This window comes from Dendrobium catenatum, unplaced genomic scaffold (genome assembly GCF_001605985.2).
Source record: "Dendrobium catenatum unplaced genomic scaffold, ASM160598v2 fragScaff_scaffold_601, whole genome shotgun sequence".
NCBI lineage: Eukaryota > Viridiplantae > Streptophyta > Magnoliopsida > Asparagales > Orchidaceae > Dendrobium > Dendrobium catenatum.
Window position 1 is genome coordinate 1,418,017 of NW_021319063.1, and position 23,543 is coordinate 1,441,559.

Genomic DNA, 23,543 nt, shown 5'->3' on the forward strand with positions numbered 1-23,543 from the left:
TTATATGTCCAAATCAAAAACCGTTTTCGACATAATATAGATATTATTGTGCTTTATTTACATTGATTTTTTCTTTTTTTTTTGGTATTTGTGCAAATCTTTAAGAAATTAAATCTATCAGTACAAAAGGGATTTTTGGGACGGTTAGATGTTTGTTTTGCAAACATATTTCACCAAAAAGTTTTAAATAAATTGGGCTATTTTATAGATATTATTTTATAATTTTTGAAACAAAAAAAAATTATATAAATTTTATACTAAAAGTTGATTAAGCTATAAAATTATATTATTATATTATTTATTTATTCATAAATATCATAAGCCACTTGATATAATTTTATTAAAATCCATTCCTAATTCCTAAAATCGGCTAACAGACAGAAGGAATTAGGGAAAATAAGAGAGAAAGCAATGAGAGAGAAACAAAATCTAGGATTTGGAAGCCGTATAGGGATTTTCGTCAATCGATCATATTGAGAGATTTGTTGGTCTCATTGTAAGGAATCATTATGCTATTTTCTATCGTTAAGACATTTTGATACTTCTGAATTAAGACCAATTATGTTTTATTTATTATAATATATTAAAAATGAATGTGGGTATGTGATTGAGTAATAGTTGATTATTATTATTATTATTATTATTATATATAGTATTATGATAATAATATGTTTGTGGGGGGAGAGGAAATAAGAAAAGATTGGTTATTCACTGATGTTAGTTAAAGACTAATTGACCTATAAATAATGGTGAGGCAACGGTCTTTTCCTTTAAATATTGTGACTTGATGTTAATATACATATTTACAAGATAAATTTTACTCATCACGAGACTTATACTCAAGCGCCGATGAGGAAAATATACATTTATCAAGATAAAATTCGAGATACATTTTAGCTCATAAGCAATATCATCCATTTTTTCAATTTATTTTTATGGCCATTGAATTTATCATTCAGAAAAATTAACCATCCAACTAGATTTGATTCTAAAGATAGGATTAAGTCCCATGGCATCAAATTATTGTTGGTTTGAATGGCATCAAATAAAGTAGATAATTGCATTTTTTTAAAGGGAAATTTACAACATGTCACTTTATAATATCTTATTTGCATATCTAACACCAAAAATTTTAATATTACATGCATACCACCCTATATTATTTTAATATCAAAGATACCACTTATATTTCTTTCTACAACTCATATATTTCATTTCTACCAAATTTGACTGCTTATAGTCGAATCGAGTGGTTCGACGAGACAACCAACAAGCCCAATATCGCTAAATTCCAATATCATTAAGACTTCAAATTTCTGATGAACGGTACACGGTCAAGGGGTTCAATATCGGCCGTCCATCCAACCATTCTCCATTTACCCCGATCTCTTCCTATTTACAGGTCATGTGTCACGACCCAACCCGACCGGACGAATTCCGCTCGCATCGGGCCCCGACGGAACTTTCGAAAATACAGGATCTAGTTTTGGAATTTGCTTCAGAACTTTCTTCCAAAATTACATAGCCAGAAAGAACAGAGCTACTATAATCATCCAAATGCAGAGTAATTTATCTATCTTTTCTTTCGTCAAAATAATCATATACAGATACAGTACATTGCTTACAGACAGAAAGAACAGAACAGATAAGCCATGGCTGTATAAAAATCAAAAGTACAAAATACCTAATCACAGATCAGACTCAGAACGTCTAGTCCAAGACCTCATTCCCTTTCCCAAAACCTGAAAAACCACGTAGAAAAAATAAGAATGAGCTAACAGCTCAGCAGACATCACTCACCAATCCAATCATCAGAAATACATCAGAAATAGCCGTACGAAAATCATAGAACAGATACTTGTTCAAGTCATAAATTCAACAACTAATACAGAAAACTGAAGTCATGTCGAATCGGAGTTCAGAACAGATATCATAAAGCTTTCAAGTCACAGAGTAGACAGAATCGTACGGAATAACCAGAATCGTACAGAAATCATAATTCAGATAAAATCACATTCATATCAGATAATTCATAAAATAGATAAGATAAGTCATAGCACAGATTATCAGATATCACATCATATTTCAGATAACATATCACATATCAAATTTCAAATTCCCAGACCCTTACAGAATCGTACGGATTCTGACCCCTTATGCCTCCCTTCCCTGACACTTACAGAATCTCGACGGATTCTGACCCCTTATGTCTCCCTTTGTGCTTATAGTACCATAACATAACAGATATTCGCGGAATTCCTAAACATAACTTATTTTCAGATTTCAGAGCTCATATCAACTTTCCCTGACACTTACAGAATCTCAAAGGATCCTGGTCCCTTATAACTCCCTTTTGATAGCACACAAACACTTCAATTCATTCAAGGAATCAATTCAGGAAAAATCAGAATACGTACGAAATTTCAGCGGCATAACGGCAGTATACTGAATTTACACAAAATTCACAGATTCAGAAATTTACCAAATTACCACAGAACATTCACAACAACATTGTAAGACTTTCATTATACTAACAAAACATTTTTCATCATCTTGATAATTTGCAGTTCAATTAAAACACCGCAGAATTCAAAATATCCGGTAAAAATCTTCCAGAAAATACTCAAAACCTGCACAATTATCATCTCAGAGACATACCAAAAGTTACGCGGTAAAACCTTTGTCAGAAGAAAATAATACCAGAAATTCGCTAACGGAAATAAAATTCGGAACAGAAAAGCCGTCAAAATTCTCGTTTCTGAAAATTGAGAAAGGCGGAATGTGCCTTACCTCGAGTCGGTCAACTTTCCCAACTACGGCGACGGACGAAAAAGGACGGAAGTCGCCCAAAAATCCACTTTTCCTCTTTTTCCTTCGTTTTTCTCTCTCATGGACGTACTGTTCTTTCCAAAAATATCTCATTTCCATATATATCAAGACTGATCGTACCGGACGATCGCAACTTCGTCTCGGACGAATTTCGTCCAGACGAAATTAATTATCGCCACGGACGATTTGGGCTCTGGACGGATTTCGTCCAGACGAAATTAATTATCATCCCGTACGACTTGCCCTCGGTAAGAATTTCGTCCAGACGAACCATACAGCCAGAACTGTTTTCCTGCACAACCTGTACCGATCGTTCCGGACGATCGAACTTCGTCCGGACGAACCTGGGAGGAAACATGGTCTTTACATCATGCAACTTCAGAAATCTATAAATAGACCCCTCATTTCTCTTGAAAGGGAAACCAAGCAAGAAGACAAGAAGAGAAGAAGAATATGAGGGAAGAAACTCCTCGACCACCACGGGGATTCTGCCCGACTTTCACGAGACGTCGGAGTTTCACCCGAACACCAAGTGACACCGGAGTTATGTCCTACCTTCAAGTGAAGCTAGAGTTTCACCCAAACTCCAAGTGACGCCGGATTTGTGTCCAACCTTCAAGTGATGTTGAAGTTTCACCCGAACTCCAAGTGACACCGGAATTCGATCCGTCCGACCTCCAAGTGATGTCGAAATTTCTCCCGACCTCCAAGTGATGCTGGAGTTTCACCCAAACTCTAAGTGACGCCAGAGTTCTACCCGATATCATCTAACGTCGGAGTTCGCCTCGGCCGACAACTGACGTATGACTTCTACTCGACGACGGACATATGCTCGTCACCAAGTTTTTACCCGACGCCAGACTTCTGCCTGTTGTCGAACTTTTCGCCAGACATCTATCTGATACTGGATTTTTGTCTATTGCTGGATTTCTATCTAACGCCATCTTTCTGACATTAATCGTCAAACAATAATATTTTTTACGTCGCCCACCGACTACAGTCCTTCCAATCTCTGTCGCTCACCGACCACGGTCCCTCTGACTTACTTCGTCCACCGACTACAGTCATTCTAACCTCCGTCGCACACTGACTATGGTCCCTCTGACTTACGTCGCTCACCGGCTACAATCCTTCCGACCTCCGTCGCTCATCGACTACGGTCCCTCTGACTTACACCGTCCATCGACTACAGTCTTTCTAACATCCGTCGCCCGTCAACTACGGTCCCTCTGACTTACGTCGCCCACCGGCTACAGTCCTTTAGACCTCTGTTGCCCGCCGACTACAGTCCCTCTGACTTACGTCGTCCACCAACTATATTCCTTCTGACCTCCATCGCCCGCCGACTACGGTCCTTCTGACTTACGTCGCCCACTGACTACAGCCCTTCCGACCTCCGTCGCCCGCCAACTACGGTCCTTTCTACTTACGTCGCCCACCGACTACAATTCTTCATATCAAACAAACACATCAACAGTGATTCTTTTTATTCTCATCATATAATGTACTCTATAAGATGTACATCAAGTTAAGGCCTTCTCCCAAAGAAGGGCCTTATTTGTAATCAACTGCAATACTAGTTGATTCATTCAAATTGGGCTAGGCCACATGATTTTTCCTCTTTTTCAAGGGTATTTCACGTAAAAATCTTGGTATCTCATAAATGCTATACCCTCTCTTCCTATCTCATTGCGTGCCAGATTTTCGTACAACGCTAAGACGTTAAATTTTATATTTCTCTACTGCCGCAAATATTCCAAGACTCAACAAACATTATTTTGCTTTTTACATGCAATTTTTTAATTTTTAAACGCTTATTGGACATCATAAAAAATAAGAAGCCAAAAAATAATATTTTAGTCACACCCAAGATGTTAAATTAGCTCCACCTAAAGTTTTTAAAGCTCTTAATAACTTGAACTTCGAAAGGCATAGACATTATCAAATTGTATTTATTTATTATCTATCCATAAAAATAGTTCCACTTATATATATTCATTTATGAGGGTCTTTTTATTATTCTGTTAGCCTCTTAGGGTTTTATAGCTTTCGTCTTCTCATGCAAGAGGGTCAAATTGAAATAGAATCTTATGAACTTTTTTAAAGGAAAAAAAATTGAAAGGTATATACGATGAAGATTAGTTTTATGTGTAAAGTTTATTTCATGATAAGTGACATAAAAAATGATTAATTAGTTATATATTATATTTATTTTGAAATAGTTTAATGAGTAGCAGTGGTGTCAATTTCAGATTAGCACGTTCGCATAAGTTTGTTCCAATTCTGCGATGTCTCGCGTCGCTCTGCTAGGGTTTGACGTCGCCCTTCGCTTCAAGGATGGTTGCCGTCTCAGGGAAGTTTTTCTCCTCTAGTTCCCCTGTTTTTTCTGGTTGTTTGTTGCTTTTCTTATGGCGAATGTTCGCCTGCGGGATCTCGGTTTTCTGAAGGGTTCCTCTTCGCCTCTCTCGTTTAAGGATGCCTTGTCTGGAGTTTCTTCCTTTTCGTTTCCTGATTTGCGTGTTTCTTCTCACCGGGGTTTGCACTTTGCCGGCGCTGTTGATTTCTGAGGCAGAAATTTGTTCGCTTGTTGCCCCTTTCGAGTTTTCTTTGGTTGGCCGGTTTCCTGCTAAACGGCCTTCAATCGATGCCATTTGGAAATTTTTCTTTAATTTGAAGCTTTTAGGTGAATGTTCGGTCACGGTTCTTAACCCCAGGAATCTTTTGATTAAACTCGTGAACGACTTTGATTATTGTCGGATTTTCTCTCACAGATCTTATTTTGTGCATAACTGCTACATGAAAGTGGTGAAATGGTCTCCTAATTTGGATGTTGAGGTGGACTCTCCGGTTGTTCCCATATGGGTTTCCTTCCCTCACCTTAGGCCCCATCTTTTTTCTCCTAGGATCATTTTCGGGTTGGGTTTCTCTTTGGTCGCACACTCAAGTCGGATACTGCTACTGCTTCGGGTTCCCGTCCCTCGGTTGCTCGTATTCTTGTTGAATTAGATGTTACAAAAAATTACCTAGATAAAATTTGGATAGGTTCCATGGAATCGGGATATGTTCAAACTATTATTTTTTATGATTTACCACATTTCTGTAAGCACTGTAATTCGTTAGGTCATTTAAAGGATATATGCCCTGTATTGCATCCCATTCTTAATATTCCTAAATCCGTGGTTGCTTCGTGCGTATTGTCTGGATTAATTGTGAAGGATGATGGCTCTAATGTTGTTCTTAACCCGTCCACTATTTTAGTCCCCCAGTCTGAGAATGCTGTCCTGGGTGGTGTGGTCGGTAGTCCTGTGGTTGCTGATACTGTTTTGTCCCCTGATGCCTTACCTTTTGTTCCACTAGTTATTGATTTGGGCTCCCCGGGTCCTAATTCGATTGCTTTTTTGCTTGTTAAGTCGAATATTGGTATTAGTCCTATTGATGAGGCTGTTGCAGGTGTGCCCTCTGTAAAACTTTGTGAGGATGTTGTTGTTGGGGTTTTACCTTCTTTGTGTCCCCTCGGGCTTGTAATAGTGCTGTTGGTAGTCCTGGCCGTGCTTTAAATGCTATTCCCTTGGTTTCGGAAGTGTCTACCCCGGTTGTTTTGGCAGGTTCTTTTAAGAATCTTGAGGTTATGGATGACCATATTGGGTCTGGCACTAATAGTGGTAGTTTGGGTGGGGTTGGGTGTGCGGGTTCTGCTGATTCTAAGGCTTGTACCCCATCCATTTCAACCCCGATGAATGACGGTTTAGTTCATGGTTCGTTTGTGGATGTGCCAGACAATTTTATTGAGCCTTAAGCATTTGTTTATCATGTGGGGGACAATTCTGGGTTGGATTTACGTGTGCATCTTGATTGGCTACATGAGTCGTCTGATTCTGATTCAGGTTCCTCTTTTGAGATTGTTGTGGATGATGATCCAGGGAATTCCTTTGCTCTGTTGCGGGATACTCCGGTTGTTTCTGTTGGTTATTATGAAGGGCTCGTGGAAGGGGTAGACGTGGAAGGTGATGGTTGTGGGTGGTGCTGGTGTTTGCATTTTCCTGGCTTCTTCATGGTGACCTTATGGTTCATAATTCCTATTACTTTGTGCCTGTTTTTTGGCGCTCTTCGAATTTTATTTTCTATTGGTCGGCCAATGATGTGTCTGAGACTCGTTTCTCCGTTGGCTTGGTTCATGGCAACCTTTGGTGGTGATCATTTGTTCGGTTGGGTTGGCTGCTTCGTGTTGTATTTTCACCAAATTGGACGGTCGGTGCTTAGCTTTTGGGAAGCTGGTAGTCTCGGCCAAATACTGAGCCCTCGGGTTTTGATATCCCATGTATTTTCTTTTGCTTCATAGGGTGTTTTATTTCTTTGATCTTGTACTCTTTGTTGGTATTAATATATGGGTTTTATTGAGAAAAAAAAAAATTCAAATTATGGGTTGTGTTCAGATCGAATTCGAAATTGACCCGATCCTATTTGGGTTGACCCGAATCTAACCCGTTTTTTACAAACATATCGGTTTGTTCAACATGGACCCAACCTGTCAGATTTTCGGGTTGACCCGACCCAATACATATTGGCTGAAGAAGCATGTCGACAAAGGAGGTGAACTATCCTGACCTTCGATTCCCGAGCTCCCATCACTAATTTCAGTTCCTGTGAACTGTCCGGACCTTTGATTGGACAGGAAGGAACGTCAACGAAGGGGGTGAAGAAGGCTTTTAGCGACCCGTTCGACAGGAATGAACATTGATGAAGCATTGACAACAGTAGTAGCAACGGTGGCGTGGTGGCATCAACAACAGCGTAGCAACGACAGCGGCATCGTGACTCACACGAAGAGACATGATGGTGACATGCTGACAATGACTAAGCGACGTGCCCGCGAAGTTCGAAGAGATGCGGGCAAGACTGGCAGCAGAGCGGGCAAACCAATTTTTCGGGTTTACGGGTCAAATCGAACCAAACCCGATTTTTGAAACGGATCGATTTTTTTAATACGAATCCAACCCGTTTCACCCAAACCCGGATTTTTCCATGTCGGGTCCGGATCAGTTTTCGTGGTGTCAAATTTTGACACCCCTAACTAGTAAAAAAGTTATCGTAATCATTATATACTAATATTTTTTAATAGTTCCTTAAATATGAAACGTATTTTACTAACAGCGGAAGTAAATTTCAAGATAATAATTATTATTATTATGATATTTACCGATTAAATTAGTTGGTGAAAGAAGACTTCTTAACTATTACAATAGAACCTTCGGATTGAATTGTTAAAGGAATCAAAAGAGTTTCTCAGTAAAAAATTGAAGTGCAACGAATGATGACTGATTTGTTTCCCGTTGGATTGGCCGAGGGCTGATAGGCCCATAAAGGGCTGTCTGGTTATTAGGATTTCAAATTGATGAGAATTTTAAAGATAATTTAAATTATACATACTGCGTTCAAAAATCAAGAGATTTGTTTGTTTGTTTGTTTTATTTAAATTAATAAATAATAATATAGATATAAAAATATAAAATATAAAATTAAAGCACAGTTGGTCATAGAGGCGGATGTGGTTGTTCACATAAATGAATATGCGGTAAGTCCACTGTATTATTGAAGAAATTATTCTGTGCAGACGCCGAATGTCGTTTAGAGACCAATCAAAATGAGTCATGTCTGTACCGCATTCGGTATTGCTGACGTGACTCAATTTGATTGGTCTCTAGATATAGAGCTGCGTTCAACATTATTAGTGTTAGAAGTATTCAGATCTTGAGAGATTGCAGGTTCACACACGTGTGGGAACCTCGACGAATTCAATGGGGTGTTGGATTCATGATGAGATCACCAATGAATGAGAATCCTTTGTTCGTTGCTCACTGACGTTAAACTGCAGGCATTTGCCACAGCAACAAATCTTGAGATTCTTCTTAGCTATCATCTATAATTTTTGCCGTCGAATCTTCATTTTTTTAAATTGTTGTACAATCAAATTTTTGCCAATACCATTAAATATATATATCATTTTCAATATAAAAAAATAATAAAAAATATATATCATTTTCAATATAAGTAAATAAATAATCATTCATTCAAGAGTTCACATACAATTGCGTAAACGATTCTTTATAATGTTCGTTACAGAAAATACTCGTTCAACTATTGCTTAACAATTTGTAATAACAAAACAAGCGTTATAAGTAAGAACATCAAATGATAAATGTCATTCTTCCTAGCCTTCACCATTTTCTGAGCAAATTCTCCAAGTCCTTTTAAACTCATAAATGCATCATTCAATTTCATATAAACAACGAAATTCTCAATTTGATTATCTACTATAATCAGATCCATTTCTAATTCAAACATGTTTGCAATGAAATTTACTAGTCGTAGCAATCGTTCTTTATCAAAAGTTGAAAATGTTTGACACGGATTCAAACATGCGGCACACACATAAGTAATTCAAAAGGGAATGAAGCCGAATGAAATTGCTGAAAGAAGTTCTTCATGCAGGAAGAATATATCATTTGGTCAGTTAGAGATTGAAATGGAATGCAGTTCTCAGAATTCGAGTCCTGTTTCAGAAGCCGGCTGCATCACCAGCCCAGCCAGATTCTTCTGTTTCAGGTAATCAAACAAACTAAAATAAAACAACTTTTTTCCTGCATTTAAATTTTCAGACATTAATGAAGTTTAGGGTCTTTGTTTGAAGTTTGTAAGATTTCCGTCCTGAAATCAGAAGAGAAGGATTCAAGGAAGAAGGATTCGTTGGCGGTTGAAGATGAGAGCAACTTAATACTAATTAGAATCAAATACATCTTGATTCCTCAAATCTTCAAAAGAACTGCAGCAGCCAAGCATGCAGGCCCTTCCGTCCGCTTGCCCTTCCGCTGTCTGGCGCAAGCCGGCGAGCCGCCGTGAACAAGAAGGAGAAATCGTTTGAACGTTTTGCGTTTCACCCTTTTGGTTTCCCGTCACAGAGTTTTTGTCGTCCGCAGCAGTGCAGCACTAGCGGTATTTTTAGAACCAAAAAGCCTAAAAACTGCTTTTCGAAAAATTAGATAGTAATAAATATATTGAATTTGTGGGGGCACATACCCCCATTGCCTCCATAATAAATCCACCACTGATTTGAAGAGTTCAAAATATTAATTGGATAATTAAATGATCACCGAATATGATATGTTTTTATAGTCAAATCGAGCATCTCGACGATACGATTCCAACGAGCCCAAGATACATTGTGTTCTCCATGTCTTTGTATTGGACTGCTGACTAACTTTTGTAATCTATCCAAATTCTAGTGTAATCATTTCAACCGGGCAAGACCTCGTGGTTTTTATCTTTCTTAGAATTTTCCACATAAAAATTATGATGTTTTCCTTTCATGTGTTTGTGTGTTGAACTTTCATGCATTGCTAAGACGTATTTTCTTCTCACTCTTGTTGCGGGCTAGAAAATACGCGGCGAAAGAGATTTAATTCTGCGTCTTAGTGTTGTACGTATAACTAGCACACACACACAGAGAACACAAGATTTTTTACGTGGAAAACTCTTAAAAGGGAAAAACCAAGAGGCCTAACCCAGTTGAAAATGATTCCACTATACTTTGAGTTGGTTACAAAGGACTGAATCACCTCCAATGGTGATTAGATTACAATCAGTTACTTAAGTAAGACGTCGGGTCTTTGGCGGGATGTAGGGACTGAACGTCGGGCCCTGAGTAGGATGTCGGGTCTTCGACAGGACGTAGGGACCGAGTGTCGGGCCTTGAACAGGACGTCGGGTCCTGAGTAGGACGTCGGGTCTTCGGCAGGACGTAGGGATCGAGTGTCGGGCCTTGAACAGGACGTCGGGTCCTCGGCAGGACGTAGGGGCTGAACGTCGGGCCTTAAGGTGGTGGTCCGGCGAGGTTCTGCGGTGGTCCGGCGAGGTTCCTGCGGTGGTCCGGCGGTGGTCCGGCGAGGTTCCTGCGGTGGTCCGGCGAGGTTCCTGCGGTGGCCCGGCGGTGGTCCGGCGGCTGTCGAGGAGGAGCTCCTTCCTTCTCTTCTTTAGTGCTATTTGATTGCAAGTATCAAAGCTATAAAATAACTGGAATCGATAAAAGGAATAAATTATGTGCACATAATAACCATAAATAATTAAAAATCGTTTATTTCATATACTGAATTCTGAAAACAAATTGTTCTTAAAATGTTTTACCGAAATGCCTCCAAAGTCCACATTGAAATATCAGATTTATTGGATTAGTTCATATTCATCGAATAAGCTCCAATGCATTTTTAGCATGGATCCAGTTAGTGTCTTCTATGCACTCTTTTGGATTTTGCTAAAGCCCATCTCGCTAGAACCACTTTAAGAGTTAGGACAATTTTTTTTATTAATTTTTAAAATAATTTTTTAATATAAAATTAATTACTAAAAATTATTTTAAGAAATAGTAAGAAACCAATCCTAAAAGAAGTCTTAGATTATTTTTTTTATTTGGGATAATTTTATTGCTATTTTTTAAAACAATTTTTTTAGTTCAAAATTTTCTACGAATTTTTTGTTAAAATGTTATTTAAAAATAGTAAAAAGTTATCCCAACAAATTATTAGGCTTCACTTGAGACATCTTTTTTGCCAAAATCATAGGGTAAAATTAATATTATATTATTCATTTCAGCTAAAATAGCATATAACCAAAAGCACACGGTAAAATTCAATATCAACCAGTCAAAATATCCAGGAGGATGATATCTATCACATATCGAAAAGTTACACAATATAAAATGATTAAATATGAGAGATAATATATTTTAATCAGTTTTTGCCTTTTTGGAGAGAGAATTTCGAGGAATCAAAATAATTGAAAATATAAATTGGATTGGATTACTTACCACGATCAGAAGACTTTTGTGAATGAGGGATCAGGGCTGCAAATGAGTCGAGCGTTCGACGAGTTACTCGTGGCTCAGCTCGAGAAGGGCTCGTTCATGTTCGTTTGATAAGGTAAACAAACGAGTTTGAACACTCTTGATAAATACTCGATAGCTAATTGAATGAGCTTGAACAGCATGTCGTTGAGTTCATTTATGTTCATGAACATTCTCGCTTAGAAGCTCATGAACAAGTTCAATTAGAGCTTGACTTAGAAGCTCGATTAAGACACAATTAGGATTTTAAAGATAAATACTTCTAAATATACTCATTTGATAATTTATATTTACTAATTTAATTTTTAAACTTTAACCATTTTCATTAGACATATTTTCAACTTATATATTTGTACTAATCTAACTAATTAGAAATATTTTTATTAAATCGTCTACTAAAAATTTTATTAAATATAAAAAATTTATTAAACTCCCACCTCAAGTCTCAATTCTCGCTAAAAAAAAAAAAGGTTTTTAAATTCCCGCCAGACCCGCCCGCCTTTTCTCTCTCCTCTGCGACATCAACACTGAAAAAAAAAATAGTGAGCATTTAGTCCCACACCGGCACACCGGCTGGAATGAAGTACTTTTGCTATATAAAAACAAAGACATCTGAAAGCAAATTGCAAAACTACGGAAAGCTAAAGCTACCAGGTTGGCCGGGTTTTCCTTTTCTGGAAGGTATGCTGCTCGGGTTGATTCTAATTAAAATCATAAAATAATATTTTGTACATTGTGGTCGTCTCGTTATAAACGAGCCACTCGATAAGAGGCTTGCCAAGCATGAAATTAAACGAGCTTAAATTTGAACACGAGCCGAGCTCGAACGTAGTCATTTTAAACGAGCATGAGCTCGAACACCTGTCCAAAAAGCTTAACGAGCTTCAAGCAGACCTTGAACACGGTTTTGACAAACGAGCATGAACTCGAACAGGCTAAAGCTGGGTTCATTTGCAACCCTATGAGCGACCATAAAAACAGTCTCAAGAAGTTTTCTCTCTCTTCTCTCAGCGCTTCTCCTCTCTTCCATTCCTTCACCTGCAGGGTGGTTGATTTAAGTTAGTACTAATATTTCAAGTTGCAAAAGTAAGACCTTTAATCTAGTAGTAAGAGGTATTGTTCCTTAGATGAAATAGAGTGGATTTGACCCTTTGAGTAATCATATTGGGCATTTAGTTATTTTTCTAATTTATGTTGTATGATATCATACTTCTTTATAGACATTTTACTGAGGATTATTCTAATGGATTCCTGACCAATACTATGTACTTAATGAAGCTTTCTTTATTAACATATCTACTAAAGATTTTAGTGGAGATATAGTCTACCACTTTCCTTTATCAAGGCTTTTAGTAAGGATTATAACCAACACCATAAATCGTCTAAGGCTAATGTTTTCTAAAAATTAAATAAGCCTAATAATCCTTTGTAATTTATATTAATTAATAAACATATTAATTTAAGCTAATTGTCATTCTTTGTGGCTTAATATGATAAAGTAAAAAATTATTATGTTTAAGCAATTAAGTAAATTATCAATTAATCAATGATTAATTGAGATATTATTTTCTCTAATTATAACTTAATTATTCTAATTAAAAGAATAAAAATTACATAGTCTTAATTTTTGGAATAAATATTCAAGTAACTTAACGAGATTGAACTGAATTTAACGCATAGAAAATCTATAAGATTTATAAAATACTACTTGAATTAAATAGTAAATATTAATATAAATAGAAGCCCAGCTTAACTATTTGTAGTTTTGTTCTGTCTCTTCCTGCTCTACTCCACTACTTCTTCTATTTTCTTCTTCTTCTTCACAGTGTTCAGGATTGTTCTTTGTGTGAACTGAAACAGACGGGGAGGAACCCTCAAGAGACGGGTGTGGACCCGACTGACATGGCTAAAACGCATTTGAAAACGACCCCGCACCCAACAACCTTTCTCGGTATGAGGTCCAATTCTCTCATGGTCTCGCCATGAAGTTGATGACGAAACGAAGAGTCGCCGAGTTTAAAGGCAAGCGTAAGTCGTCTTCCTCTTTTGTCCTTTTCTCATTGGATTAGTTGCGAAGCATCGCGTATCTGTGGCTTTTTGGTTATCGGAATTGAAGTTATCTTTCGTTCGATTATCCAGTCTGTGCTGCAGCGGAATCAAATTTTCTGAATGTTTTTTGGTTCTGTTTCCGGAGTCTGAATCGGGGTGAGATACGATTGAGGTTTGGGAATGAGAAGATTTTGATTGGCGGTGTTCTCTAATCTAGGTTTCGATTGAAATCTCATTTTTTTCCGTGCTCATATATCGGTTTTAGGTAATACACACCTTCTTTATGTGTTCTGCTTTTCTCATTGATTAGTTGTTACTTGGAGAATCTGTTTTGAGGATTCGTCTGAAGTATATTTCACTAGAATTTCTTCTTGGTACCTATACAAGTTACTTTACAGTGTTTTGTTTCTTCAGCGATTACGTTTTTTCTTATTGGCTGTTGACAATCCGGTCAATAATTCTTGCTACGTACTAACGTTGGCATGAAATTTGAGACAAGGAGGCTTCTTGATGTAGGTTTCTATTGTTTGATTATGTTTTCTCACTCTGTTGATTTTTCTCACCATGGTTGTGAGGAGGTCTGTGATGATTGTTTTTTTTTTATGTTTCGTGACTGAAAATTAATTTTTTATTACTGATTGATGCTTGAGAACCTTGCTAGCTTTATAGCTGCCTGTTGTCCTGTCTACTAGTTGCTGATATTTTCTCTTCTTTGATCTTCATATTTATGGAAGACATACTATGTCCAAGCCTGGGGATTTTGAACAAACATTATCCTGGCATTGTATGCTGTAATTCCATTTCATTTCTTGTGCTCAATAGTTTTCAATTGAAGAAATGAGCTCTTGTTATATTCGTTGGTGCTTTTTAAGACACCTGATTGTTGGGTTTAGTTCCACTTCGGATAGTCTGAAAAGTATTTTGGTGTAGAAATATCAAGTGGTTGACCATCACGAATTGAATTAAGTTTTTTGATTGCAAATGTGATTGATTTTTGGTGTATTAGTGTCAACTTAAGTTTCTAATCAATTCCAAGTCTTTTACAACCATATGTTGCATTAAGATTGAGTGGTTAATGCAATTTGTGGCTTTCATAGGTCTTGGAGGTGTTCTACCATGGTCGAACAATGTTCAAAGAGCAGTTTATTCTCACGTGGGTTCCACGTGCTTGAGTTGACTCTTGGTACATAATGCTTGATATTTAAAAAACTTTTCTTTTGATGGTTGATATGGAGAGCTCTCACTATAGAGAAAGATTGTTAAGTATAGAGTTTAGTCCCACATTGGATAACTGAAAAAATTGTATAAATAATAAGTGGTTGACCCTCATATATGGGCTGAAGCTTTTAGGTTAACATGGATTTGACCATTGGCATATTAGGTCCAACTTTGATATCCACTCCATGACCTTATGAATGAAATTCTAATTCCTTCCTAAGTTTCTTATTTGATGGATGAATTGGAAGACATTTGATTACTTGGTAACTCAAGTAAATTGTCTTTTGAACTATCATAATCCTAGTAAATCAAGCTTGAGCAGTGGAATATCTATTTGTCTTTGGATTTTTACACCCTTATTCTCAATGTCATTAGTGCATGTTTTGTTGAAATGCTTAATCAATGCAATTGGTTATTCTTTGTGTTTCTAGACCGGTAGCTAGTTTTGTTTAGAAAGAATGCATACAGTCAAGAAGTAAAGAAGAATGTATATTTTAAAATGGATATTTCGTTAGTTAATTTCTCAATATGGCAGCTTTCTTTTTGGAGAAATATGTGATAGGGAACTTTAGTTCTTTTACTCCAATGAATTGCCGTTCTCAGAGTATTTAGTTTATATTTCGTTTGAATATCTTCTTTAGGATAACTTTTAGACCATATGAAATCTAGATGGAAAGATCTCCATAATTTTTTACCTTTTTTCCTAAGATTTGTGTATCATGAAAGTTAATTCTGATGTTTTATGTACAATCTGATCTCCAAGTAAAGCAGGCCATGCCTAATACATGGAGCTCTTACCAATGCTGGTTTGGGGTAGTCTAATGCACAAAACTAGCGAACTTGATTTTGAACTTTGATATAGCATTTATTGTCTGATTAAGTCCTTACTGATGTCTGTTTTCATGTTTTACATGTTTTGTTCCCATCTTACAGACATACTTTCAATTCGTGAAAATAGCCTCTCGTAGAATGGGTTGGCTGCGCAAGTTTTTTAAAGGTTCAAGCTATGAGGTTTCAGAAGGGCAATACCATGGGAAACCTGGTGGTGATGGAGCTTGGAATGAATCCTGTAGTTCGCAATTGGTATTGCAATGCTAAAAAAATTATTCATTCTCTCATTCTGCAAGTCCTGAAAATTTTCTGTTCATTTGTATTCTTTCCATCTAATCAAATATACTGTGGTGTCTTTGTAAAAATATGTGACATTATGAAATCCCTTATTTCTGTTTGAATAATAGGGTCTTGCATTTTAAGATTGCTAGATAATCACTCTTTGTTGCTGTTCTTGAGCTACCTTCTCTAGCTTGCTTCTAAGGAGCAGGATGGATCTAGTTGTCTTTTTTTAGGCTGAGAAACCTAAGGATTGCCGGGGCCATATTTCTGGACAGCAATAAATATCATATTTGTAGTTCATTGCCGTATTCCTCTCCTTGCATATCTTACTATAAAATTCCATTTTAGTTTATGGCATCAACTTTTGTTGAAATAATCTGGGAATGCATGATTGATACCATTTATGGAATTATGTTTTTATCTTTTGTGGTAATCTTGGCATTATATCTTGACATTGGTCCGCATTTTTGAAGTAAGAGCACCAACTCAAGAAGAAGTTTCAATAGTAAACTTACTCAGCATATTTAGAATAGCTAATGATTCGGTATTGAAGTCTCATTGATTAGGATGTTTTCTTACTCAACAGTTCAATGTTTTAGCTATTTTCTTTTGTAAAGAAGGATGGGGTATGAAGCATAAAGGGATGTTTTCTTGCACAATTAATTAAGTACGTATTGATACAAAGCATATTAGGACATGTTCTGTCAGTATTATGAACGGTATATTATTGTTTGAATATATTTGTTTCCAGGTAGGTATGTGGATCATAATTGATGTCAATGTGCAATACATTTCTGGGCATGATAGTACATAGTACCTAAGCTACATGTGAAGGAACTGCCTTCTAGATTGGTTCTATCTTTTGTATGGAAATCTTGTAAATCTCTGGAATAAATACAGCATATATGTTCTACCAGTGGTCCAGTCTCTATTTCTTAATTTTATATTTATTGAACATCAATGTCTCCATTTCTAAATAGCCATTTATCTCATTTTTAAGGTAATTTGACTAGGTTTTATATTGTGATTTTAGAAATGCATGTGAGTTTTTTGTGATGGGGGTGTATTCCTTTTCACCACAGCGCATAACATCAACTACATTACTTGTAAATCTTTTTGGTGGGTAAATGTTACTCTCAGTCGGTGGAGTTATTATGCTTAACCGATACAGAATCACAATCTCCCGTTATGAACATCATCACACTCATAGTTTGTGGAAACATTATGCTTAACCAATACAGCATTACAGCCTCTTTCTTATTTATGAGGTTTTTTTAGCACTGCTGAAGAATATGAGACTCTAACATATAAATCTACTAACTTGAACATACTATAGAATGTGCGTTAATTATGTAGTACTTGATATATATGTTGCTCTGTCTGTCATTTTCAGATTTTGGAATTTTTGTACTTCACTTATTTTCGTATTCAAATGGACTCAGCATTCTTTACTCTCCATTGCCTCATGTTTATGAACTATTAAGCTAATTCTTTTTAATGAATTCTTGAATAGCCCCTGTCAAGACATGAAAGTGAAGATATGGATCATGCTATTGCACTTTCTCTTTCCGAAGAAGAGCAAATGAAGGCAAAAACCACTGGTTGGTGCAATGGTACTGCCATTTTTTCTACTGAGCTTCTAAATCATTCTGTTTCCTCTGTCCTCCCGCCATTCCTCTAGCTGCCCCAGTCGATATAAATTTGGATTATAATCATTCAATATGTTTACAACCCTATGCAGTCTTAGATTCATTCTCATGCAACATTTAGACTAAAATATACATGTCAGAATCACTCCAAGAGTATAGATCTTAAGTAATATAAAAGTCATGGCTTTTTGTTAACTTTTATTTTTCTTATGTTGTTTTTGCGTTGTGCTGTAGAATGCAGATCAATCATGAAATTGCTGAATTTATAAACTCAGTAAAATTTATTTTGCTTGACTTAAGCTCAAAGCGTAGGAGTTTTCCTATGTTACTCCCAAGTACCTAACTTGGCAATGCAACTGAGGAGCTTTGATATATTGAAAGAATAGAGATTGAAGGTTTGATGTATTGTATCTGCTGTATGCCATCAGTTGGAAGCGTCAAGTTGGATGGTTCTCTCCTAATATAAGGAAGAGATTCTAAAATAGCACCATGATATCTCATCAATTATCATATGTTATAGCTAGTTATCATAGATGGAATAAGAAAGTTTGACTGTATATTGGATCATTTGAATTTATTGGAGATTTTTTAGTGGCGTGATATGCCTATATATAGCACAGCCCTTGTACATATTACTATATATGAAGATCATGTAGATTTCCTACCAAAAAATTCCTATTTTGAACTCCTTGGTACTACTTAAGAGCCTAAAACAAGGGGAAATCCAACCGCAAATGCAACTTTCAGCTCTCTCTCTCTCTCCCTCTCTCTCTTACACTCCCTTGCTCTTTCTTGCACTCTCTCTCTCTCTCTCTCTCTCTCTTAGACTTTTATATTTTGTTGTCATGTGGAGCCTATTTAAAGGGCTCTTGTATCTTGTATGAGGGATTGATTTGGATGAATGAAAAAAAAAATAAAAATTTCTTGCTTTGTTCTCTTTGTGAGTGCATGAGGATCTCTTGGTGAGTTCCTCAAACTTGAGATCTCTTAGTGAGTTCCCTAATTTCTTTTTATTTACCTCCTCTTACCCATTCGAAGCTCTCACACTGTTTCCCTAGCATTGGCCGCCGAACCCCCTTGGGCTTCCCCCACCCGTCGGCCAACCTAGCCCCACCGGCCGACCATGATGCCGCCGGCTTCCCCTCACATCCACCCTCCCACCACCACATCCTTCCCTCACTCTCTCGATTGAAATTTGATTTTCAAATTTCAAAAGTTTCCAAATTTGGAGGAGCCATTTTAGGAAAGATTTGAATGTTTGAAATCAATTTCATATTCATGAAATAGCAAATTCCTAGTCATCCTCCCAATTTGGAATCCGCCACCTCATCCCTAATTCTCCTCTCCTCTCCTTGATGCCGCCGCCCCCATCATTAGCCCCTCTTGATTGCATGATTAATCCCTAATTCAATTTTGAAATTTAATTCCTAATTTCAAAAATTTCCCTCCGGTTTTACTTAAAACTGAAATTTATTTCAGTTTTAATTTCAAACCCCTCCCCTAATCAAGCCGCCGGCCCCCCATCAAGCCTCCTCATTGAGAAAGTTTTAATCCTCTCCTTAATTTGGGGATTTCAAAATTAACTCTCAAATTTTCCCTCCCAAATTCCTTAATCTGAAATCAATTTCAGATTTCTACCACTTCACAACCTTGCTCACCCTAAACCTACCGCCGGCCTCCCTCTCCCTTACCAACCCGTCGGCCTCCCCTCTCCCATTTGAAGAATTCTGCGCGGCCACCTTTCATTCTCCCTTCAAGGATGCATGGAGGAACCCGAATGGAACTTCGGGTTTGAATACGATAACCGAGGAAGAGTCAACATCCTTAAATCCCCATTCTTCGACGTCGGCTTTGATTTCGACGACACCGTCGAAGAATATTTGGATCGGATTCTACCGACACTACTAGATTCCATCGACGACCACTTCTCCGTCTACACGTGGATCATCGAAGGTCGATCTACCGTGCCACCTCCACCTCCAAGATCCTTCTCTACGGCGACGTTCCTTGGCTCCTCCCTCCTCGTGGAAACCTCACTACTAGCTTGGACGATCTTCCGCCGCTCAACCTAGTCTTCGTAGGAAAGAGAGAAAAGGTCTCAAGGTGTGAACAACTCTTTATTACTTGTGGGATTCAAGTTACTAGTTTTTAATGTTATTATTTTCCTTGTATTAAATTAAATCGTCCGGCTATCTTCTTTTATTGTAATTCTTTTGCCTAAGCAAAGAGGAACTCTACGAGCTCTTGTAACCGATTGGAAAGTATGAAATTATGAATGGTTAAGCTTTAATTAATTTTCTTTTCTTAAATCATGTGTAACTCAAACCATGCAACACATCAGAATGATTCGGTAGCATGAAGAACAAAGTGTACACTTTGTCCGATCTCTTCTTTTATCCCAACTTTTTTTCTTATCCCACTCTATGGACTTCCATACTTCCCCCTTTTAAGCTTCCACTTCAGACATACTAACCAATATCTACAATCATGTTATCTTCCTAGTTCTTTTTCACATATGACGAATTAGCTTGGATGATCTCCTTGTCACTCCAAAACACCTGTGAAGTTTTACCATTATTTTGGTCGACATTGAATGTATAACTCTTTGACTACAATAATTTGAGTATCTTCCTATGAATCTTCCGACAAAAATCATGACAACAAAGGTGCACCAACCATTCAAGTCATGAAGCATCAGAGACTCATTTCAAAGAGGGCTAATATGATGAAAGAGTATTGTGCCCTAAAGAAGAGGAAGAAGGCAGCAAAAACTGTAAGGCGGCCAACGCCAAAAAAAAAAAAAAAACATCAATCAAGAGAAGTTTGGAACATAGTAGAGTTTTTCTCTTTCAAGGTGTAGGAAAAGCTAGACTTGTTGAACTACAATGGCGTGATTGAGGCAAGACATTGCATTAGATATCTCCTTGGATTTGCATGGTGACTTTATGAAGTGTTTTTTTAGGTCTCAATGAAAGAATTCTTTCATAATTGAAGCTTGTTTTGATACATGACATTATTGATGCCAATATGATGGCCATAGGAATGGATTGCTCATGATGAAAGCGATTGAAACAATAACGGTACAAGAATGAGGAAAGATGGATGGAAAGCCTTAGGGCTCCCTTCACTAATAGCTAAGGCATGTGGAGGATGATTGTCAGAAGTTGCACCTAGAGCTTTGACCGTCAAAAATGGAAGGTAAATGAAAGAAAACACGATGCATTAATATGTAATAACCTATAGGATGAGTGCAAACACGTGGAGATTTCACACATTGGCGATGAATTCAAGATTTGAGTTCAGGTTTCTCATCGGTGTAAGCCCCTGTGGTTAATTAGCCCTTCCGGTGATGGAAATACATTTTTGTATTAAGGCTAGTTGTTAGGTAGGCACTAATTTTTTGGTGTTTAGTACTAGTAATTTTAAATTTTTAGGGTTTAAAATTTACCCCCATTTACTTAAAAGCTAGGTGGGGTGAATGATGACAAAGCCTGCCTTCCGAATTTCCTTTTCTTGGTGGATTTTACGGTCTTACATTTGTTTATTAATCATAAGTTGTGTCGACTCTAGTTTTTCTGAGGAGGATTGGAACTGAAATTTTAAATTCATATTTAAACGCATAATATTCTCAGATTTTGGATTTAAGAGTTTGATGCAATGGTCGGAGCACATACGACATTTAATTTGAAAATACAATTTTATTTTAGCTGGCTTGTAATCTTTCGCAGCATCCTCAGGCTTCTGTGTTTGAACGTCAAGCATGTTTGTTGGAGCATAGGAGAGTAAGTCGCTTTTACCCCTGCACAATATTTTTGGATAGTGTATTTTCACTTTTAGCACACATGCAGAGGTTAAATTTGAAAAATGAGTTTTAATTTAGTTTGCTTTTAACCCTGTGCAACCTTCTCAAAATTTCGTGTTTAAGCGTTAAGCACGTTTGTTGGACATATGTGAGTGTTTAATTTTTGTAGTAACAGATCTAGTAGGGAGATTGTAACTTTGGACGATCTAGTCATAATAAGAATACAAGCTTTAGATATCTTGGATTTATTGTTCAAAGTGATGGTGAAATAGATGGGGATATTATTAGTAGAATTCAAAAGGGATGGTTAAAGTGGAGGAATGCATTGGGCCTATTGTGTGATAGAAAGGTACCACTTAAACTCAAAAGGAAAATTCCATAAGATGGTGGTGAGACCTGCAATAATTTATGGTGTAGAATGTTGGTCATTAAAATACAAGCATAAAGTTAAGTGTTACAGAGATGAGAATGCTCAGGTGGATGAGTGGCTTCACTCTTAGAGACAGAATGCGAAACAAGTATGTACGTGAAAGGGTTAGAGTAGCTCTAGTGGCAAATAAGATTATAGAGTCTCCTTAAATGGTTTGGACTCATAAAATGTCAGTCTTCCACTGAATCGATTAGGAGAATAGATGTATTGAGTTTGGCCTATGTTAAGAAAGATAGAGGTAGACCTAAAAAAACTTGGATAGAAAATATTATAAATGACTCTTTCTTATTAAATTCAAATGAGAAATTAATTGACTCTTAATATAAAACAATGGAGAAAAATGATTCATGTAGCTGACCCCACGTAGTGCGATAAATACTTGATGTTGTTGTTATTGTTGTTGTTGTTATTGTTGTATGCGCATGCAATCGATTTGAAGGCTTGTCTTCAACTTGTAATTACTTTGTTTGCTATAGAGACATAATATGTGGTACATTTTGAAGTTATCAATGAAAGTTTTTAGTTGTAAGATTTGATAGAAGAGTTGGGTTTGCATTGTGCAAATCAATTGTTTTTTGTGAAAGTCATAGTGACATTCTCTTAGCTAGAGGCTAGATGTATCATAGAAGAACTAAGCATATTGATGTTCAAGACCACTGCATCACCAAGAAGGATGAAGATGATGAGTTTGACCTACACAAAACACAATATTGCTATCATGCTTACCAGGGTGATCTCTCTCAAGTTTAATGCTTGAAGTTGATTGGTTTGCATAGCTACTATATCCTTCAAAGTTTTAGGTAAGGAGGAGGTGATGGGGACATCAGAGCTTGGAAAATCTATCAGAGACGTGGCTGCCGATCTATAGCCACGATTGAGTCAATTTATTTCTGAGTCGTATTATGTATTTATCTTTTATTATGTTATGTTGTATTTGTTTTATTATTTTTCCATTTCTACCCCTTACTTAAGGGAGGTTGTGTGTAAGCCCAAAGGGCTTGAGTCCTTTGTACGAGGCTATACATAGCCCTTATGTTCTTTTTTTCATGTTAATGAAGGAAGGATAAAAATTTTCTATTGCTTGAGTTCTTTGTGAGATCTTGAGAGAGCTTGGGAGAGAAATCCCTAGGAGAGACTGAGAGAGAAATCGGATCACCCACCAACTTTGGAGATTGCCGGGTTCGTGGTTCCTCTTCACTATCCCTTTGTCCTCTTTCCTTCATCCCCTAACCGTCGGATTAAGGTCTTCCCGAACCCCAAAGCCGCCGATCACTTAAATACCCACTCCACCAAGCCACCCTTCCTTCTCCCTTGCCCCACCGAAATCCCCACAAGCCCCCAACCTAGCCGCCGGCCACACCTCTCCCATTTTCCCTCCACAATTCAAATTCTTTCTTGAATACCTTCTATAAGTGACCCCTCTTAATTTAGGAAGGTCTAATTTCAAATTTCAAACTAATTTGAACTTGAAAATTCTTTCCTAATTAAGAAAATCTATTTTAAGAAAGTTACTAAATTAAATCCTATTTGAATTTCAAATTAGATTGGATTTAATTAAAT

General features: G+C 37.1%; 1 protein-coding gene across 4 annotated transcripts in view; it reads left to right on the forward strand.

The window, feature by feature from the left end:
* Nucleotides 1-13,529: 13,529 nt before the first annotated feature.
* Nucleotides 13,530-23,543, forward strand: part of LOC110116284 (protein DA1-related 1) — a 37,038-nt gene continuing 27,024 nt past the window's right edge. The window contains exons 1-3 of one of the 4 annotated variants that reach the window (XM_020849802.2): nt 13,530-13,744; nt 15,923-16,072; nt 17,616-17,715. In XM_020849802.2, coding sequence (XP_020705461.1) covers nt 15,959-16,072; nt 17,616-17,715 — 214 coding nt within the window. In that variant the 5' untranslated portion in view covers nt 13,530-13,744; nt 15,923-15,958. Of the gene's footprint in view, nt 13,745-13,775; nt 14,037-15,922; nt 16,073-17,615; nt 17,716-23,543 lie in introns of those variants that run through there. The other 3 variants (XM_020849805.2, XM_020849801.2, XM_020849803.2) reach the window with 3 other exon arrangements.